At 42.6% G+C, this 20,844-nt stretch overlaps 1 protein-coding gene across 3 annotated transcripts in view; it reads left to right on the top strand.

The window, feature by feature from the left end:
- rbl1 (retinoblastoma-like 1 (p107)) overlaps positions 1-20,844 on the top strand; it is an 84,335-nt gene that overhangs the window by 43,283 nt on the left and 20,208 nt on the right. For 2 of the 3 annotated variants that reach the window (XM_048608161.1, XM_048608163.1), the window contains 7 exons: positions 2,943-3,075; positions 6,180-6,458; positions 6,623-6,840; positions 7,434-7,610; positions 17,360-17,431; positions 17,578-17,671; positions 20,371-20,582. In XM_048608161.1, coding sequence (XP_048464118.1) covers positions 2,943-3,075; positions 6,180-6,458; positions 6,623-6,840; positions 7,434-7,610; positions 17,360-17,431; positions 17,578-17,671; positions 20,371-20,582 — 1,185 coding nt within the window. The remainder of the gene's footprint in view (positions 1-2,942; positions 3,076-6,179; positions 6,459-6,622; positions 6,841-7,433; positions 7,611-17,359; positions 17,432-17,577; positions 17,672-20,370; positions 20,583-20,844) is intronic. The other variant, XM_048608162.1, reaches the window with a different exon arrangement.

The following is a 20,844-nucleotide window of genomic DNA, read 5'->3' as shown; positions in this document are numbered from 1 at the left end:
TCTTTTGATGTCTGTAATTCAAAAATACCACTGATGGGGTAGATATAGCTGAAGAGCTACTAGTCAACGGTGTGGAAAGACCATTTAGCCCAAAATGACTGCATTGGCTCTTCTGATGAGCATCTCTCTCATTGTCCACTCTTCTGCCTTCTCCCTACAGATCTTTTTCAAATAGCCATCTAAATTCCTTCTGAATGCCTTTCTTGCTTCCACCATGTACTCATACAATGCATTCCAGACCCTAACCACACTTTGCGTGAAGATTCTTATTCTCACATCACTTTAGCTTCTTGCACAAGTTAGTTTAAATCTGTACCCCTTCTTTCTCAGTCTTTTCACAATGGAAATGTTTTCTCCCAATTTACTCAATCCAGACCTCTTGATATTTTGACTGCTTCAATCAGATCTCCTCTCAACTTTCTTTTCTTCAAAGAAAGTAGTCCCACCTATCTTTAAACATGAAACTGATCATTCCTAGAATTCTTGTAAAACTCTTCTGTACTCTCTGGAATGTCTTCACATCCTTCCTAAATTGCAACACCTAAAACTGCACGCAGTGCTGCAGCTGAGTTCTAACAAGTTCAGCATAGAGTCCTCGTTCTTGTACTCTTTGCTTCTATTAGTAAAACCCAAGATATGTATGCTTTAACTCCTGTCTCAACTAGTGCTCTCACCTTTTAATGGCATTTGGATCTGTACACTTAGTCCCCTCCAGCTTCCCCTTTATTTTAATAAGAGCAAAATACTGTGAATGCCAGAAATATGAAATAAAAAAGATGTGCTGGAGAAGCTTAGGAAACAAAAGCAGAAGTTGCTGGAAAAACTCAGATCTGGCAGCATCTGTGGAGAGAAACCAGAGTTAACTTTTCGGGTCCAGTGATCCTTCCTTCAACGGTGGAGAAACTTGGGTACGGCAGCATCTGTGGAGAGAAAAATATGAGTAATTTTCAGAACAAAAGTCATATCAGACTCTAACCGTTAATTCAGGAATACTGTCAGACTACTGAGTTTCTCTAGCACTTTATTTTATTGTCCTTTATATTATTTCGCTACGTTCTTCCCATCAAAGCCACCTCTTCCTTCTGTGCTGGACTACATCAGTCACCTATCCACCCACTCACCAACAGGTCAATGCCCTTCTGAAGTTCTGCGCTAACCTCCTGTCAGTTTAATGTTTGAGTCTTGTATCGCTGCAGATTTTGAAGTTGTGTCGTTTGAAGCAAGTTCTAATACATTATGTATCATGAAGTGCATGAGTCCCAACATTAACACCACGACAAACCCTCCTCCAGTTTGAAAAATATCTGTTACCCATTACTCTCTGTATACTATGCCATCCAGTTTTATATCCATGTCCCTTTTATTTCATGGACTCTAACTTTGCTGTTCGGTATGTTGTGTGGCACTGCCTCAAATACCTCTGGCATCCATATACATCAGATCGTCAGCATTGCCCTGATTGAACCCATCTGTTAGCTCATCGAAAAGCCAGTAGGTTAGTTAAACTTGATTTTCCTTCGAGGAAATCCATGCTGGCTTTTCTTAACGAATCTGCATTTGTTCATGTTCATTTTGTCCCACATTATTTTTTTTCTAGAAGTTTCCCAAATACTGAAGTCAAGCTATTGGTCTGTAATTGGTTGGCTTATCATTACACCCTTGTTGAAAAAGGGTCTAATGTTTGCAATTCTCCAGTTGTATTGCATTACCCCAGCGTTTGAGGAAAACTGAAAAGACATTGCAAGTGTTTCTATAATTTTCACTCACTTCCCTCCACGTCCTTGGATACTATCCAGTGCCTTTTCATCTTGAAATGTAAATACTCATCCAATTCAGCAGCCTTGACAACTTTGAACACTTCTAATGACTGCATTGCCTCCTCTGTTGTCGTGGCCTGGTTCCTTGTTAGAAACAGATGTAAACTACTTTTTTAATAATTCAGTTATGCCCTCTTCATCCATCTGTAAGACCCGTCTTTGATCCCTAATTTGTCCCATTCTTTTTTCTCCACCTTTTTATGATTCGATGATATGGCCCAATGGATAAGGTGCCTGACCATTGTATGACTTATGATGTTATCAGGTAATTACTGGTTCTGTTCCAAGCCATCATTGGTTTACATGTTGGGTGAAAATATGTCCGACTTTGTGCTGAACTGTTTTACTTCTGAACATTGGTAACAATCCCTGATCTCCTCAAACATAAATACTTTGAATGGAAAATTTTGTTTGCTGATAATGCAGAGCCAAGTGAGAATGTGCGCTGTGAGGAAGATAGAGTCTACAAAGGGTTCAAAATCATTTAAGTGAGCTGGCATTGAGTGGATCTAGTCTTGTCCATCAAAATGCAATGGTTACCTCTCCTCTTTTTGCCGTGTCATCATCATCTTTTTTTGTTTCCCAACATCCCCTGAGGCTCTTCCCCAACTTTGTTACTACCCCTTGTGCCTTTAATTATTAAGACGCACAGCTCCTGACTTTTAGGTATTTTCCAATTGTCTGTGTCCTGTATTGAATTGAGTGCTTCTTTACACATGAAATTTTCATGCATATTGCAATTTTAATGCAGTGTAAAAATTATTTTTTTTAAATGATTGGTATTGAGAAAGAGGCCTACAAGTTGTAGCCTTGCTCATCGAGCCAGTGTGTTTGATTGCAGATGTTTCATCAGCCTGCTAGGTAACATCGTCAATACGCCTCCAGTTGACATCACTTCTGGAAGAGATGCCAACCACCCCTGCAAACTGAGGAACTTAAATAACAAGCGGGACAGAACACCAACGCTTCACTGAACGTGTGCTGACGATGTTTCTGGCAGGGTGACGAAATGTCTGTAATCAAACACACCGGCTCGATGACCAAGTCTACAACCTCATCCTCAACCTGAGCTACAAATTTTCTCAAAAATTTTTAAAGGAGCCCTAACACTAATTGTACTTTCAGGTGACTTTTCCATCCAATTTTGAAACTGGTAATGGAGGTCCCACCCACCTGCCAATGATGCCAATGTCTCCTATAATACACCCTCGAGTAAAGGAAGTCCGGACAGACATTGCTGGGACCTTTAACAAACGAGGTAAGGTCTGTGCTCAGGCACTGTTTCCCCTGCTTTCAAAACTGCTATTATTAATTCTTGCACAGTTAAAGACACATTTAAACTATCTGTCGTTAAAAACCAATATCTATTCCAGGTTCTGAGGAAGGGTCACCAGACCCAAAATGTTAATTCTGATTTTTCTTCACAGATGCTGCCAGACCTGCTGAGCTTTTCCAGCAACTTCTGTCTTTGTCCATATTCTAATATTCTCTGCCTGTTCACATGTCTGTCTAAATGTTTCTTAAATGTTCTACTGGATTTGCTTCTACCACTTTCCCTGGCAGTGGTTTCCAGGCACCTCCCACCCTCTGTGTAAAACAACTTTCCTTACATCTTTAAGCTTTCCTCCTCTCACCTTAAACTAATGGCCACTAGTATTTGACATTTTCCACCCTGGGACAAATCCTCTGACTATCCTTGCCTCTTGTAATTTTATACACTCCTATTAAATCGACCTCTCAGCCTCTGACACTCTCGTGAAAACAATTCAAGTTTGTCCAACATCTCCTTATATTTAATAGATTCCAATCCAGCCATATCCTGGTAAACCTCTTTTGCACCCTGTCCAAAACCTCCACTGCTTCCTATAGTGTGGTGACTAGAACTGCACACTACCGAAATGTGGCCTGACTAAATTTTTATACAGTTGCAACATGACTTGCCAACTTTTGTACTCAATACAGTGACCAATGAATTCAAGCATGCCGCACGCCTTCTTTACCACCCTATCCACTTGTGTTGCCACTTTAGGGGAACTGTGGACTTGCACCACAAGATTCTGTGAATATTAATGCTCCTAAGGGGCCTGCCATTTACAGTATGCTTACCTTTTGCATTTGACCTCCCAAGATGCATCACCTCCCACTTGTCTGAATTAAACTCCATCTGCCATTTCTCTGCCCACCTTTCCAACTGATTTCTATCCTGCTGTATCCTTTGGCAACCTTCCTCAGTATCCACAGTTCCATGATTTTTTTGAATCAGTCTGAAAAGTCATTTGTGTGTACATCTATGTTACAAAAGCAAAGTTCCCAGCACGGATCCTTGTGAAATATCACTGACCACAGACCTCCAGTTAGACAAGCAGCTGTCCACAACTACCTTCTGTCTTCTGTGACCAAGCCAATTTTGTACCCAGCTTACTAACTCGCTGTGAATCCCATGTAACTTAACCTTCTGAACCAGCCTACCATGAGGGACCATGTCAAATGCTTTAGTAAAGTCCATATCAACAACATTCACAGCTTTATCAATCATCTCCAAAGCCCAAAGAACCTGTCCTTGACCTGCCCTCCTTCCTTAGCTGCACAATGTGCCTTGATGACATTATCCCTAGAAATGAGGTTAGATTGCACATGTAAGTTGATGACACTCCGTTCTACCTGTCAATCATCACCACCTCCTTCAACTTACTCTCTTGTCTCCATGCTCTCAGAAATCTTGTCTTGAGATTTGATCTGGACTGTGCTTGTATATTCCTTCCACCTTTTACCCCAACTTCGGTGACCATAGTTTTAGGTGCCTTGGTCCCATGCTGTCCAATTTGTTCTGTAAACTTCTCTGTCCCTTCATTCATCTCTTTGAAGATATTTCTTGAAATTCAGCTCTTTGATCAAGTTTTTGCTTATGCCAACTACCCTTTGTTTTGCCCAGCTACCTTTCTTCCCATTTTATATAGAAAATAGGAACATGAGGGGCCTTTAAGACATACATTATGATCATGGCTGATCATTCAACTCTGTACTCTGTTCCTTGCTTTCCAGTCCCTCAGATCTCTGAGATACACTGGAGTGTTTTTTGTATGTTAAATGTGGAGAGTATGCTTGATCAGTGTTTTTTGTGATCGAATTTACTGGACCAAAATTAGATTCCATCAGTGTTTAGCTTTGCATCTGCTTCTAAATTATTGATCAGACTTCAAATTTCAGAAATGAAAAATATTCTTGTTAGAAATGCAAACATTGCGCAGTCTCTATTGTCAATTAAAAGTTTTAACTTCTGCTAAAAAGGAATTACACAAACCGCAAACACTTAACCAGACCTTTTTCAATTTAACGCGGTTATTCAGTGAAGGATTTCTACCTGCTGTGTTGTTAATTTGGGGCAGGTTGTGAATTTTACATTTCAGCATCACTGTGACTGCCTCCTAGCAGCACCTAGTTCGCATATACATCTCCTGTGCACTGGCTCAATACCCAAAACCCATGAAATGAGTTGGACTGTTGAGTGCAAAGCAAGCTGGAAGTTCACTTTACAGACTGTGTTGTTTTTAAGTGCAAAAGCTCTGAGACCCATCAGAAGTAGAGACAAGTGTAAATCATATGAACCCTTGAGTCTATGATGCCTTTCAGCACTGTCGTGGTTGATCTTCTGTCTCAATTCCGCTTTTCACTTCTCTTCTTCATTCCCTGAGAAGTCAAACCTCTGGCTTTGTCAGCCTTAAATATAATTTACTTATGAAATATTTTAAAGTATCTTAAGGTAGAGAATTCCAAAGATTCATAACCCTCCTCATCTGGATCTTAAATGAACAGCTCATTATCCTGTGGCTCAGCCCACATGTTTTACATTTCCCAGAAATAGCTTCTCTGTCTGTACTCTTGTCGAACCTTTGTGGAAGCTTGTGTGTTTCAGTGGAAACAAGTTTTGTTCTCAACAGTCTAGAACCAATTTACTGATTCTGTCATAGTAAGACAGCCCATACTTTCCAAGAGCCAGCCTAGTGAGCTTTTTGCTAAACTGACTGCTGTGCAAGTATGTCCTTCCTTGAAAATGGAGAACAAAACTGTGCACAGTATCCTAGATATGGTTTCACCAAGAACGTTTTTTGTCGTAAGACTTCATTCTTGTTTTTTTGCTGTAAAAGCCAACGTGCAGTTTGCCTTCCAAATTGCTTGCTGTATCTGCATTCTGACCTTGGGTTCCTTGTACAAGTATACCCATAGTTTTACATTCAAAAGAGTGGATAACAGACCACAAGCAGCAATACACAGACTGATGTCTTACTTGTGACATGGGCTAGAAGGACATTATTGGTTTGATGCTTATTGGTACTTATTATATGCCAATTCACATTTTCCTAGATGTTCCTCCTCCGGCATCACCACTGTCTGTTCACGATCGATTCACCTCGCCCTCTGCAGGAAGTGCTAAAAGGAGGCTGTTTGGTGATGACAATGTATTGGACACCCATGTGAATATTGCTCAGAATAATGTTAGCCAGTCACCTGAGCTAAGGATCATCCAGACACAAAGTATAACCAATGAAAACATTACCATCTCTCCTGGGCAAACTGTTGTAACCATGGCAACAGCTACTGTAACAGCTACCAATGGTCAAACTCTGACTATACCTGTGCAAGGTTAGTTTGTGCGTATTTGCATTATTTCTGCTTGAAATGTAATTTTGAGTATGCGAACAGGGCGTGGAAAAAATGGTTCTGAGGTGGTGAAAACTTTCTGAAAAGAGAGTGTGACAGTAACTCTGTTACTGAAGTGGAATTTTGTTTTGCTGTTTATTTTTCAGGTATTGCAAATGAAACTGGTGGGATCACTTTCATCCCAGTCCACATGAATGTACCTCAGCAATCACAGGTTGCAGAAGAAACTGTTCAAGTCCCACTCTCTGCCCAGACTTTAATCAACTCTTCTCCCAAACATTTGGGAATTGGAACCACACAGGAGCCTCAGGTAGCAATTAATAAACCAAAGAAGACTGGCTCACTGGCATTATTCTTTCGAAAGGTGAGTTTCCAAACACTCAAATTCAGTGCTATTTACTGCAATTTTGTAATAGGTGGGATTCTAGCTTGGAGGTATTCCTGATCTGTGTACTGAAGGGTGGCAGTGTCTCTGTGATTAGCACTGCTGCTTCACAGCACCAGTGACCCGGGTTCAATTCCACCCTCGGGTGTGGAGTTTGCACATTCTCCCTGAGTCTGTGTAAGTTTCCTCCAGGTGTATGTTTTCAATGGCTTTAATATATTTCTGTAATCAATCACCCAAAGCAGAACACACTGCTCTCACTTTTAACCTAACAGAATATTGTGGCTATGTCTGTCTGCACTGACACTTTCAGGCATTTATTTTTGAATCCTGAGTTTTTCTCTGTTTGTCCACATCCTTTGGCATCTTTTTACTAAGTGTGAATTTGCATTCCTTTCTCTGAGCCTCAGTCTTAATCATATTAAATTGTGTTTGACACCTGATTTTGCATTCTACTAACCAAACTATTTAACAACTATCATATCAGTATTGTCTTTGAGGAGTGAAATTTTTCACTTTCTGAACCTATGTCTTATCTAATATACAGAAATAGAAGCATATTTTCCTTCCAGGTATATCATCTGGCCAGTGTCCGTCTGCGTGACTTGTGTCTAAAACTGGATGTGTCTGCAGAGCTTCGTAGGAAGATTTGGACGTGCTTTGAGTATTCTTTAGTGCATTGCGTTGATCTGATGGCAGACAGGCACCTTGATCAGCTCCTCCTCTGTGCTGTCTACATAATGGCAAAGGTATGATGTTTGCTCGCTTCTTTGCTGAAATAACAAGCTCCCTGCTGCTTGTTGAACTAGGATTGCTGGAGATGTCTTGGGCTTTTGGAAGATCTATGACTTCACTACTGGTGCTCCATAAAATTTCACCAAAGTTCTTCCAAGCCCCACGCAGCCATCAGAGGCCAGTTTATCAGTTCTCTGTCCAATTATGATTGTCTCTCTGTGTTATATCTCCCTCTATCTTACTCTATAACACATGGTGGGGAGATATCATCAAGCATACCAAAGCACTGTGTTTTCTTTTACTTTGTGTCATTGTTTCAAGCTGGAGTTCTTTAAAGATACCATGATGGCGTGGCAGGACAGCAAAGCTTTTAGTTTCTTAGATCCTGGGACAGACCTTCAAGGTGAAGCTGTACCAGTAATTCAAAAGAGTCTGAATTGTTCTAGCATCTTGGAAATGACTGGGGGCTAATCTAGAAAAATAGGAAGAGAACATGCCAGAACTGCTGCCAGTCTCCAAACAAATTTCTCGATCATTGAACAAGACCCGTTGGCAGATGCTGGCTATCCATTTAAGGGTGTTAAGGACACCATTAACAGTAACTGTATGCAGCAGCTGTTATTTTATACAAGGTGCACGATCTGTGCACTTTAGCAGCTCACACCTGCAATGAAGGAAGAAGTCAGCAGGAAGTGATTGCTGCCTGTAACTGCCAGGAAAAGAAGAGGGACTGTGTTTTCAAACAAGAAGGCTGCCATGAGAAGGGAGTGCAAGGCTGATAGGACTTCTACGGAAAGAAGTAACTTGAAGCTTTTCCCACAAGAACTCCTGTAACCAAGTCAAGGAGGGGAATTGACAACCAGTTTTGAGTTGAATACTACAAAGAGAGATGAATGCCCTACATAAAAAATTGCCTTCACCGCTGTTATGAAAAAAAGGGGGAAGTGATGGCCGAGTGATACTATCATTAGACTATTAATCCAGTGACCCAGGTAATGTTCTGGGGACCTGGGTTCAAATCCTGCCATGGCAGATTGTGGAATTTGAATTCAGTAAAGTATCTGGAATTAAGAGTCAAGTGATGACCATTAATCCATTGTCGATTGCTCAAAAATCCATCTGGTTCATTAATGATCTTTAAGGAAGGAAATCTGCTGTCCTTACTTAGTCTGGCCTATTTGTGACTCCAAACCCACAGCAATTTGGTTGACTCTTAACTGCCCAATGGGCAATAAATGGTGTCTAGCCAGCGACACCACCTTCCCGTGAGTAAATTTTTAAAAAAGAGTGGAACTTCAGCCACAGGGAAATGAGTTACAGCAGGCGGAGGGACACCAGCAGCACGATGCGGTGCTGGCACAGACACTTGAATTGCACAAATCAGCCGATAGGCAAATTTGAAGAAGGTGCTACAGGCAAAGCCTGAGCTTCCTAGACTCTTTGGAGCACTAAAATGTCAGAAGAAGGCGTCTGTCAAAACAGATGGTCGCTAATCTCAATGGCAGGCTGCAGGAGAAGTTAAGACCATGGTGATGTGGAAATAAGGATGATCATTATTCACAAGACTTTTTTTTTTCCCTAAAGATCAGCTGTGAATATTTTGAGATATCTCAGTCTGGTTAGACAGCAGATGATCATGTCAGGTTTCAGACCAAGTCAAACCCAGGAGGATACAAGGTGCAGAGCTGGATGAACACACCAGGCCAAGCAGCATCATAGGAGCAGAAAGGCTGACGTTTCGGGCCTAGACCCTTCTTTAGAAATGGGGGAGGGGAAGGGGATTCTGAAATAAATAGGGAGAGAGGGTGAGGCGGATAGAGGAGAAGATAGGTGGAGAGGAAACAGACAGGTTGAAGAGGCGGGGATGGAGCCAGTAAAGGTGAGTGTAGGTGGGGAGTTAGGAAAGGGATAGGTCAGTCCAGGGAGGACGGACAGGTCAAGGGGGCGGGATGAGGTTAGTAGGTAGGAGATGGGGGTGCAGCTTGAGGTGGGAAGAGGGGATAGGTGGGAGGAAGGAGGCGGGGACGAGCTGGGCTGGTTTTGGGATGCGGTAGGGGGAGGGGAGATTTTGAAGCTTGTGAAATCCACATTGATACCATTGGGCTGCAGGGTTCCCAAGCGGAATATGAGTTGCTGTTCCTGCAACCTTCGGGTGGCATCGTTGTGGCACTGCAGGAGGCCCAGGATGGACATGTCGTCTGAGGAATGGGAGGGGGAGTTGAAATGGTTCACGACTGGGAGGTACAGTTGTTTATTGCAAACCGAGTGTAGGTGTTCTGCAAAACGGTCCCCGAGCCTCCGCTTGGTTTCCCCGATGTAGAGGAGGCCACAATGGATGCAGTATACCACATTGGCAGATGTGCAGGTGAACATCTGCTTGATGTGGAAAGTCTTCTTGAGGACTGGGATGGGGGTGAGGGAGGAGGTATGGGGGCAGGTGTAGCACTTCCTGCGGTTGCAGGGAAAAGTGCCGGGTGTGGTGGGGCTGGAGGGGAGTGTGGAGCGGACAAGGGAGTCACGGAGAGAGTGGTTCCTCCGGAAAGCAGATAAGGGTGGAGAGGGAAAGATGTCTTTGGTGGTGGGGTCGGACTGCAGGTGGCAGAAGTGTCGGAGGATGATGCGTTGGATCCGGAGGTTGGTGGGGTGGTACGTGAGGACGAGGGGGATTCTTTTTTGGTTGTTATTGCAGGGACGGGGTGTGAGGGATGAGTTGCGAGAAATGGGGGAGACACGGTTGAGGGCGTTCTGCCTCCATCTCTACCCATGATTGCGCATTCCAGACTCTTGCCACTCGAGGCTAAAAAAACTGCCCCTCACATCTGGTTCACTAATGTCCTTTAGGGAAGGAAACTGCCATCCTTACCTGGTCTGGCCTACATGCGACTCCAGACCCACAGCAATGTGGTTGACTCTCAGTTAGAGATGGGCAATAAATGCTGCGTAGCCAGTGATGCCCTCATCCCGTAAATGAATAAAGAAAATTAATGCATGCCCCCTAGTATTAGAGATTTTAATCTGGGGAAAATGATTCTGACTGTCAACCCTGTATGTATTTCATAATTTTATAGATTTCTATCAAGTCTCCCCATAGCCTCCATAGTTCCAGAGAAAACAACCTGAGTTTTTCTAGCCTCTTCTTACAGCTCATACCCTCTTATCAGGATGCTGCCTGGGTTAACCTCTAAAGCACCCTCTCCAAAGCCTCCACATCCTTCCTGTAATGTGGCAATCAGAATTGAATGCAATTCTAAGTGGCCTAACCAAAGTCATATAAAGCTGCAGTATGTCATCCTGATTCTTGTGCTCAATTCCCTGACCAATAAAGGCAAGCATGCCATACACCACCTTTACCACCCTATCTACTTGTTCTCAATCCTGAAGCAAATGTAAATGATTAATTTGATTACAACCACCTAACCACGAGGCTGACTATTGGGCTGGTAATGAGATTACTAAAAATGTGTTTCAGATGTTTAGATCGCTGTAGGGGCTGCCCTTCAATACAATCAGCACAACCTAACCGAGCAAAGAGAAAGTGAACTGATGAGATTTCAATGTCACCAATGAGTGCGAGCCAGTCTGCTTCCTGTGGTTCCCTAGGTGGCATACAGTGCTGGACATTGTGCCCTAACTCTGAAGAGGGGTCGCTGGATCCAAAATGTTAACTCTGCACAGATGCAACCACACCCAAATTTCTCCACAATTTCTATTCTAGTATTAGTGAGGAAACTGTACAGTGACTTAGAGCAATTGCAACCATCTTCTGAAGAAAGGTCACTGGACTGTTGACTGTCCTTTTCTGCACAGATACTGCCAGACCTGCTGAGTTTCTCCAGCTATTTCTGTTTCTGTTTTTGTTTCAGATTTCCAGCAACCGCAGTTCTTTATCTTTTGTTTACTGTACATTTTAAGTTTATTATGAAAAAGCAAAGTTTTGGATTGGGGAAGGCAGATTTTTAGTATATGGCAGGATGTGGCTAAAGTAGACTAGGAGCAGCTAATTGTGGGTAAATATGTGGCAGAAGGTGATCAGTTGTGTAGATGAGGGTAAAGGCAGTCGATATAGTATATATGGATTTCAGCAAAGCCTTTGATAAGGTCCAATGTCAGAGACTGGTAAAGGAGCTAAAAGCTCATGCAATCCAGGGTCATTTGGCAAGTTGGATCCAAAGTTGGCTTAAGAGGTAGGAGATAGAGAGTGATAGTAGAAGGCCATGAGATTGGAGGCTGTTGTCCAGTGGCATACCACAGGAATTGCTTGATCCCTTATTGTTTGTGATATGTCTATTTTTTAAAAAAAAAGAAAATGTGGGGAGTATAGTAGTAAGTTAGCGGATGACATGAAGATTGGCCAGGCAGTTGACAGTGAAGAAAAAGGTCTTAGGTTACAAGAAGAAGAAATAGACAGATTGGTCAATGGGCACATCAGTGGCAAATTGAATTTAACCCTAAAAGGGATGAGGTGATACAGTTTGGAAGCAGTAAGGGAGGAGTATTCAATGAATGGTAGGACATAGGAAGCTTAGGAACAGAGGGATCTTGTGGTGCTTGTCCACAGATCCCTGAAGATGGAAAGACAATCAATTGGTTAGCAGGAATATGGGGTACTCACTTTTATCATTCATGGCATGGATTATAAGCGCGGGAAGTTATTTTGGAGCTATAAAAACTTTGGGTTAGGCCAAATCTGGAGTACTGTGCACGGTTTTGGGCACCATGTTTTGGAAGAATGTGATTGTACAGGAGGAGATTCACCAGGATGTTGCCTGGGGTGGAGCACTTGAGCTGTGAAGAGAGGCTGAATAAGCTCAGGTGGTTTTCTTTTAGAGCAGCGAAGGCTGAGAGGGGACCTGATAGACGTGTATAAGATTATGAGGGGCATGGACACTGGATAGAAAGCTGCTCTTCCCCTTAATTGAAAGGTCATTAACAAGGGGGCATAATTTTAAGTTATAATTCCCTCTCCCCCCCCCCCCAACCTCCCCAGAGAGTGATGGGGGTCTATAATACGCTGGCTGGGAGAGTAGTTGAGCTGAGAAACAACCTTTTTTAAAAGTACTTGGATCATCACTTGAACTATGCTAACATTCCAGGTTATGGGCCTATGTGGAAAAGTGGGACTAGTGTAGATTTAGTGTTGGTGCAGACTCAATGGGTCGCAGGGCCACTTCTATACTGTATGATTCTATGACGTAAACTACCATCTTCAACATCCACAATATAAAGTAAGTTATTTGAGTTCTCATTCTTTTTCAACAGTAAATGTACATGAATTTTGTGGCAAAAGTGACTGTGTAATATGCATGAGAACAGTGCTAGATTTTGTCACCCCCATCATCACTGAGTGTTTTATTAATAAAATCCGAATAGTGTGGAAACAGGCCATTCTGTAATATTATAGAATCCTACAGTGTGGAAACAGGCCCTTTGGCCCAACAAGTCCACACTGAACCTTAGACATCCTGCATAGACCCCTCCCTGTAAAACCCACCTAATCTACACATCCCTGAAAGCAACAGGCAATTTAGCATGGCCAATCCACCTAACCTGCACATCCTTTGGACTGTGGGAGGAAACCGGAGCATCTGGAGGAAACCCACACAGTCACCTGAAGGTGGAATTGAACCTGAGTCCCTGGTGCTGTAAGGCAGCAGTGCTAACCTCTGAGCCACCGTTCAGCCCAACAAGTCCACACCAACCCTCTGAAGAGCCATCCCCCTACTCTATCCCTGCATTTCTCATGATTAATGCACCTAACTTACACATCCATGAACACTATGGGTAATTTAGCATGGCCAATCTACCTAACTTGCAGATCTTTGGACTGTGGGAGGAAACCGGAGCACCTGGTGGAAACCCACGCTGACACAGAACGTGCAAACTCCACACAGACAGTTGCCCCCGACTGGAATCAGATGCGGGTTTCTGGTGCTGAGGCAGCAGTGCTAACCACTGAGCCACCGTGCCGCCCCTTTTTCTTCTGACTAATAAAAAAAAGTAAATAAATCCTGGTGGTCCATGAGCTAACCTGACTAAAGATCGATTATAGCAGCTGTGACTGAGGTCTGCTTCTCAGACCAAGAAAGCATGGCTGAACACAGCATAGGTAATGTACTTTTTTGGTCAGGCAGACCTCAAGGTGAGCAATGCCCCTGCTGTTGGCTTCATTGTACAGAAGCCATCACCACATCTTTCAAGCCTTCGGTTGTCCATTCTTTGAACATACCTTGTCCCCGCACCACCGCCTCCAGGGCCAGCAATGTGTGCCTTTCCTGACGGCTCGCCAAGCTGACAGTAATGTTATTCATAGATCTTCATTAATTGGTCCAGAATGCCCCTTGGTGGGACAAAATTATTATCTTGATGATTTTAATGCCAGACTGGCTTAGAAATAGCAATGTTGGAAATTGCAACGAAAAAAGATATCTACTCTTCAAACTCTGTCCAGAAAACCAGTCATTCACAACCAATACCTTTTTCAGCAATAGCTTGCTTCAAGACCACATAAATGCATCCACACTCTGGTAAGACTGCATGTTGAAGTCCTAGTGTGATCTAAAGGATATCCTGTATACTAGTCATGTCTTCTGCAGACAAACCAAACACAGTTCATGCAATGTTGAACTTACATTTCAAGCCTAACCCCAGAACAGATCTAGGGTCAATTTCTCAAAAAAAAATTTGTATCAGTAACCTGCAAACCCAATCTTACAGATATAGGTATCAAGCAACCTTACAGATCAGAATGGGGGACCCTGAGTTCATTCCATTCCAGATGAATTCTCGGAAAATATCAAAGCTGCACCATTAGATACTTCCAACGAAGCTTTTAGCCCAGCACTGTTAGGGAGAGGCGATGGCCTCATGATATTATCACTAGACTCTTAATCCAGAAACTCATCTAATGTTCTGGGGACCTAAAGCCTGTGGCAGGATTCAAACCCAGGGTCGAACTTGAATTCAATGCAAACAAAAATCTGCAATTAAGAATCTACTGATGGCAATGAAATCATTATCGATTTTAGAAAAACTCATCCTGGTTCACTACTGTCCTTTAGGGAAGGAAATCTGCCATCCTCACATGGTCTGGCCTACATGTGACACCAGAGCGACAGCGATGTGGTTGACTCTCCACTGCTCTCTGAAACATCCTAGCAAGCCATTCAGTTGTACCAATGGCTACAAAGTCTCAAAGAAATAAGACTGGACAGATCACTTGGCATCAACCTAGGCACCAGAAAAAACAATAGCAGAAACAGTCCTGTCATCCCTGCAGAGTTCTCCTTACGAGCGTCTGGGGGCTAGTCCCAAAATTGGAAGAGCTGTCTCAGACTAGTCAAGCTTCAACCTGACATGGTCATACTCACAGAATCATACCTTACAGACAATGACCCAAGCACCACCACCACCACCACCATCCCCGGGTATGTCCTCTTCCACCAGCAAGACAGATCCAGCAGAGGCGATGGCACAGTGGTGTACAGATGGGAGGGAGTTGCCCTGGGAGTCCTCAACATTGACGCCAGACCCCATGAAGTCTCATGGCTTAAGGTTAAACGTGGACAAGGAAATCTGCTGATTACCATGTACTGTCCTCCCTCAGCTGATGAATCGATACTCCTCCATGTCGAACAATGCTTAGAGGAACACTGAGGATGGCAAGGGCACAAAATGTATTATGGGTGGGGAATTTCAATGACCACCACCAAGTGGCTCAGCAGTAGTACTACAGATCAAGCTGGTTTGGTACTAAAGAACATAGCTGCTAGACTGGGTCTGCAACAGGTGACAAGGGAACCAACAAGAGGGAAAAATATTTGACCTCATCTTTGCTGATCTGCCAACTGCAGACGCTTCTGATGTGACCATATCTGTAAGAGCAACCACTGCACTCCCTGTGGAGACGAAGACCTGCCTTCATATTGAGAATACCCTCCATTGTGTTGTGTGGCACACTCACAGTGCTAAATGGGGCAGACTTCAAACAAATCTAGCAACTAAAGATAACAGTGTGGAGCTGGAGGAGCATAGCGGGCCAGGCAGCATCGGAGGAGCAGGAAAGTTGGTGTTTCAGGTCTGCCAAGACCATTCAGCTCCTGACCTCATTACAGCCTTGGCTCAAACATGGATAAAAGAGCTGAATTCCAGAGGTGACGTGCGAGTGATAGCCCTTAACATCAAGGCTGCATTTGACCAAGTATGGCATCAAGGACCCCTAGCAAAACATGAATCAAGGGATAACAGATTTCAATGGGGCAAACTCTCCGTTGGTTGGAGTCATACCTGGCACATAGGAAAATGGTTGTTGTTGGAGGTCAGTTACTTCAGCTCCAGGATGTCCCTGCAGGAATTCCCCAGGGTGGAGTCCTAGGCCCTGCCATCTTCAACTGCTTTATCAACGATCTTCCCTCCATAATGAAGTTAGAAGTAGGGATGTTCGCCAATGTCCAGCACCATTTGCGACTACTCCGACACTGAAGCTGTCCATGTCCAAATGCAACAAGATCTGGACAATATCCAGGCTTGGGCTGAAAAGTGGCAAGTAACAATCATGTCACTCAAATGCCAGTCTATGACCATAACCAATAAGAGATAATCTAACCATTTCCCCATGACATTCAATGATGTTACCATCACTAAATCTCCACTATCAACATCCTTGAGGTTACCATTGACCAGAAACTCAACTGGACTCACCACATAAAAAAAGTGGCTACAAGAGCAGGTCACAGGCTAGGAATACTGCAGCAAATAACTGGAGCAACTATCAGTGAAACTGACATCATCTTTTGAAATCCTGCCAATTGCTAAACTATCTGTTCTTGTCAATTGGCAGTCACGTCTGTGTACACCAGTTCTTGAACATGGAAGAATAGGATAAATTTATTGGGCGAGCTTAGAGGGAATGGGGGAAAATATGAGTGAGAGGTGGACTATTTGAGGAAAAATGATGGGCGATGAAGGTAGAGATGGAGAGAAAGCTGATGACAGTATATGTGTCAGTGGGATGAAAGGGTTTCACAATTTTCATGGAATATGAAAAATTTGACTGAAATTTATATAAGGGCAGAAAATAACTTTTGCCAATTACTTCAAAGTCATCCAGACTCACCTTTTTTCTTGACCAACATTACTTTAACTCTTTTCAAATATATGTCAAACACTTGTTATCTGTTTTTGTGTTTCTGGCTAGCTTTTTCTCCTGCTGTAATGGTTTCCTCTTTCATAATTTTCTAATCATTATTTGCTTTTTTTTAATCCACTCTTCTGACCTACCTACAACCTTTTTTTTAACCAATTATGTGCTTTTTTTGTATACGATTTTTAACCTTTCTCGTTAACAATGGATGATGAGTCTGTCCCTTAATTTTTCTTAATCATGAGAATGTATTTTTCTTTGTATTCTGACATATCCCCTTAAATGTGCTGCTGCATCTCTCCCGACCAATCCTTCAACCTAATTGGACAATTCGCTTCATCCAGCTTTGTTTTAGTACCCTCATGATTATCCTTAGTTAAGTTTAAAAGAATAGTCTTGGACCCATTCTTCTCTCCCTCAAACTAAACGTAAAGTTCACTCACATTTTGGGTTATCCCTCTCTATTATGTAAATAACATCACCAATAAACAGAGCTTCCCCTCCACCTTTTCCTAACTGCCTGTCGTTCCAAATATCACGTACCCTTGATATTCAGATACCAACCCATATATTCCTGTCTTTTTAAAGGTCATTGTTATGTTGTTATTGACTCTGTCTTTACAGGTTACTAAGGAGGATAGATGTTTCACAGATGTAATGAAATGTTACAGGAGTCAACCCCAAGCCAACAGCAATGTGAGTTTGCATTCCTTTTATACATGTGACCCTTTTTCATGCTTGGCTGTTTAGTTCTTTAAACAGTAAATTATGAAGATTTTCTGGTTGAATTTCCTGCAACTACCACCTTCTTTGTGTAATAATTTTGCATTATTTCTGTTCAGGTGTACAGAAGCGTTCTCCTTCAAGGAGGCAAGTGGTTAAGGATGACTGGTATTGATGAGCATAAAGGGGAAGATGTAAACATGGAAGAGCAGGGTGAGTCACATGCTGTCCTGAGAGAATTCTATTTTTGAGTGCGTTTTCGGAACATTTGAGTTAGTGACTAGTCCACATTTAACAGGTTACATTGACAGGCTCTTGTGAAATAGGTTCAGTGCAGTAAACAAAAAAACTATACATTTTGACTTCAAAGTTTTTGAGAAGATTTGTAGCTTGGGTTGTGGATGAGGTTGTAGACTTGCTTATCGAGCCGGCGTGTGTTTGCAGATGTTTCATCACCCTGCTAGGTAACATCGCCAGTGCGCATCTGGTGAAGCGTTGGTGTTCTGTCCCACTTGTTATTTATATGCCTTGGTTTGCTGGGGTGGTTGGCATCACTTCTGGTTTTGTTTTTCAGTAGTTTGTATATTTGTTGATGGTGTTCCGGTTGGAATGCCAGGCCTCCAGGAATTCCCTGGCATGTCTCCGTTTGGCTTGTACGAATTTGTGTCCTTCTTTGTCCATGTGTACTGAGACCAATGAGAACTGGTCATGTCTCTTGGTGGTTAGTTGGTGTTAGTTTACTCTCATTGTAAGCTTTTTTCCAGTTTGCCCTTGTTAATGTTTCTCACAGTCCTTGTGCGGTATTTTGTATATTACATTGGTATTATTGGTTGTGGGTATGGGATCCTTTACGTTTGTCAGTAGCTGTCACAGGATGGTTGTTGGTTTGTAGGCTACCCTGATACCTAGGGGTCTGAGTAGTCTTGTGGTCGTCTCTGATATGTCCCTAATGTACGGTAGGATGGCTAGTGTGTCTGGCCTTGTTGTGTCTTCTTGTTGTGGTCTATCACGGCGATAACGGCGGATTGTGCATTTTGAGTGTCCATTCCTTTTAAAAACTCCATATAAGTGCTCCTTTTCTGCTTTGCGCATTTCTAGGTTGCTGCAGTGTGTTGTGGTTCATTTGACTAATGCCCTGATGCAGTTCCGTTTATGGGTGTTGGGGTGGTTGCTGGTGTAATTAAGTATCTGGTCCATATGGGTAGTCTTCCTGTATACGTTGGTCTGGAGTTGCTCGTTGTTCTTACATTCCACCATTACGCCTAGGAAGGGTAGTCTGTTATTGTTCTCTCTTTCTTTTGTGAATTGTATTCCGGTGAGGATGTGGGGGTTTTCTTCTAGTCTTGTGCGTTTGATAATCACGAAGGTTCACCTACATAGCGGCCCCAGAGTTTGGGTTGGATAGTGGGGAGCGCTATGCGTTCTAATCTTTGCATTACTGCTTCTGCTATTGGGGACCCCATTGGAGTTCCGTTGATTTGTTTGAATATATGGCTGGTGAAGGTGAAGTGGGTTGTGAGGCACAGATCCAGCAGTTTCAGGGTGCTGTCCTTGTTGATGCTGTTGGTGTCGTGGGGTGTCTGCCTTCCTGATTTGCCCAGCAGTGTGGCAGTTGTCTCTTTGGCTAGGTTGATGTTTATGGATATAAATAGCAGGGTGATGAAATGTCTGCAGTCAAACACACTGGTTCGGCAAGCAAGTCTACAGCCACATTTTGACTTTTCCAGTATTATCATCAGTTCAGTTCATACAGTACTGTGTACAATATTGGTCTCTTTACTTAAGAAAGGACGTAAATGCAGTTAAGAGAAGTTTTGCCAGACTAAGATCTGGACTTCGGTGAGTTGCCTTTAGAAGAAAGGTTGTAAAGGCTGGACTTGTATGTGCTGGATTTTATAAACGCAAGCAGAAACATGATTGAAATGTAAGTTCTTGAGGATCTTGATAGGATAGAAGTGCAAAAGACATTTCCTGTTGTGGGAGAATCTAGAGCTAGAGTTATTTTAAAAATAGGAGCCGCCCATTTTAAGGCAGAGGCGAGAATTTTTTCTCACAAAAGGTCATGAGTCTTTAGAACTCCACAGAAGGTGGTGGAAGCTGTATCATTGGATATTTTTAAGGTAAAGATTCATAGATTGTTAATTAACGAGAAGTTGGAAGGTTATTGGGCTTATATAAGTAGAATTTTAGCAGTAGGGAATCAAGGGTTATGGAGAAAAGAGGGGTAAGTGGAGTTGAGGATTATCATATCAGCTGTGATCTCATTGAATGACAGCCCTGAGCTGAGCAGCCTACTGCTCCGTTTTATAGGTGGGAATATGGAGTAAATGTATCAGGCATGATGTTTTTGAATGGTGGAACATGTCCACGCCGCTTCGTAATTGGTATGTTGTGAAAATTCTTATTGTACATCAATGATGCTTAAATAAGGCTGTAGTGATAAGAGAAATTTCAGCTGTATGTGTACTATTATAGTCAAGCACCTGTGCACAGTCTGCTCTGTTGATATGTTGATTTTCGGTTGTCCTTTCTCTCCCCAGTTTTCACTGCCCTCATTACCGCAAGTTACTTTACCAGCAGAGTAAATGATTGATGTGAGAAATGAAATTTTTAAAGGCTTGCTCTTCTGGTAGTGAAAATAGAGCACATTGCTGGGGAAGAAGTGAGGGTCTGTTACTCTCTATATTACTCACTACCCTTCTGATCTGGGAGCTTTGAAAATTACAAAGCAGCATATTCCCCAAAACCCATTTCTTTTACCTTGAGAAACATAAAATTAATTGAAATTACGCTACTGGTACATTGGTTTTATTTTCACTGAGAATGAAATAAGAAAAAGAAACTTTCTGAATGGAAAGATCAGACTGTCTTAAAAGCTGAGAATAACAATTTTCTTTTTGTCCCACTTCTAGTGCCCAATAGTGATCATCCAAGCTCAAAAAATAGCATTGTACGTTGTCCTGGCAAAACAAGCAGTCCTCCATTGTCTCCCGCCAGAGTGTCCAGGTGTCCTGTAGCTCTTCAGGAAGAGAGGGGTGACCTTATTAAGTTCTATAATACTATCTATGTGAACAGGATTAAAGAGTTTGCACTGAAATACTCCAATGTAAAACAGGAGTGTGGGGTGAGTAAACATGAGTGTTTGAGACTGCTGCTGATCAGCATTTTTAAAATACATGTACGCAATGTTTTCATAAGACAACTTCCATTCCTATTTGATGAGATTCTTGCATTGCTTTATAACTGGTGTTTTGGAGACTCTTTGCATCTTTGAAGTCTGCTCAGGAAGTCAGATTATGCCCCAGTTGATGTATATCTGAACTTTGATTTTGTGGATCTTTCAGTTAGGCTTGGGTTTGGGAAAGAGAAACAGGGTAGGCTCATGT

The sequence above is a fragment of the Rhincodon typus genome, chromosome 19, assembly GCF_021869965.1.
Source record: "Rhincodon typus isolate 14 chromosome 19, sRhiTyp1.1, whole genome shotgun sequence".
NCBI classification, from domain to species: Eukaryota; Metazoa; Chordata; class Chondrichthyes; order Orectolobiformes; family Rhincodontidae; genus Rhincodon; species Rhincodon typus.
The sequence above is the reverse complement of the archived record's forward strand: the minus strand, read 5'-3'. Positions and strand labels throughout refer to the sequence as shown.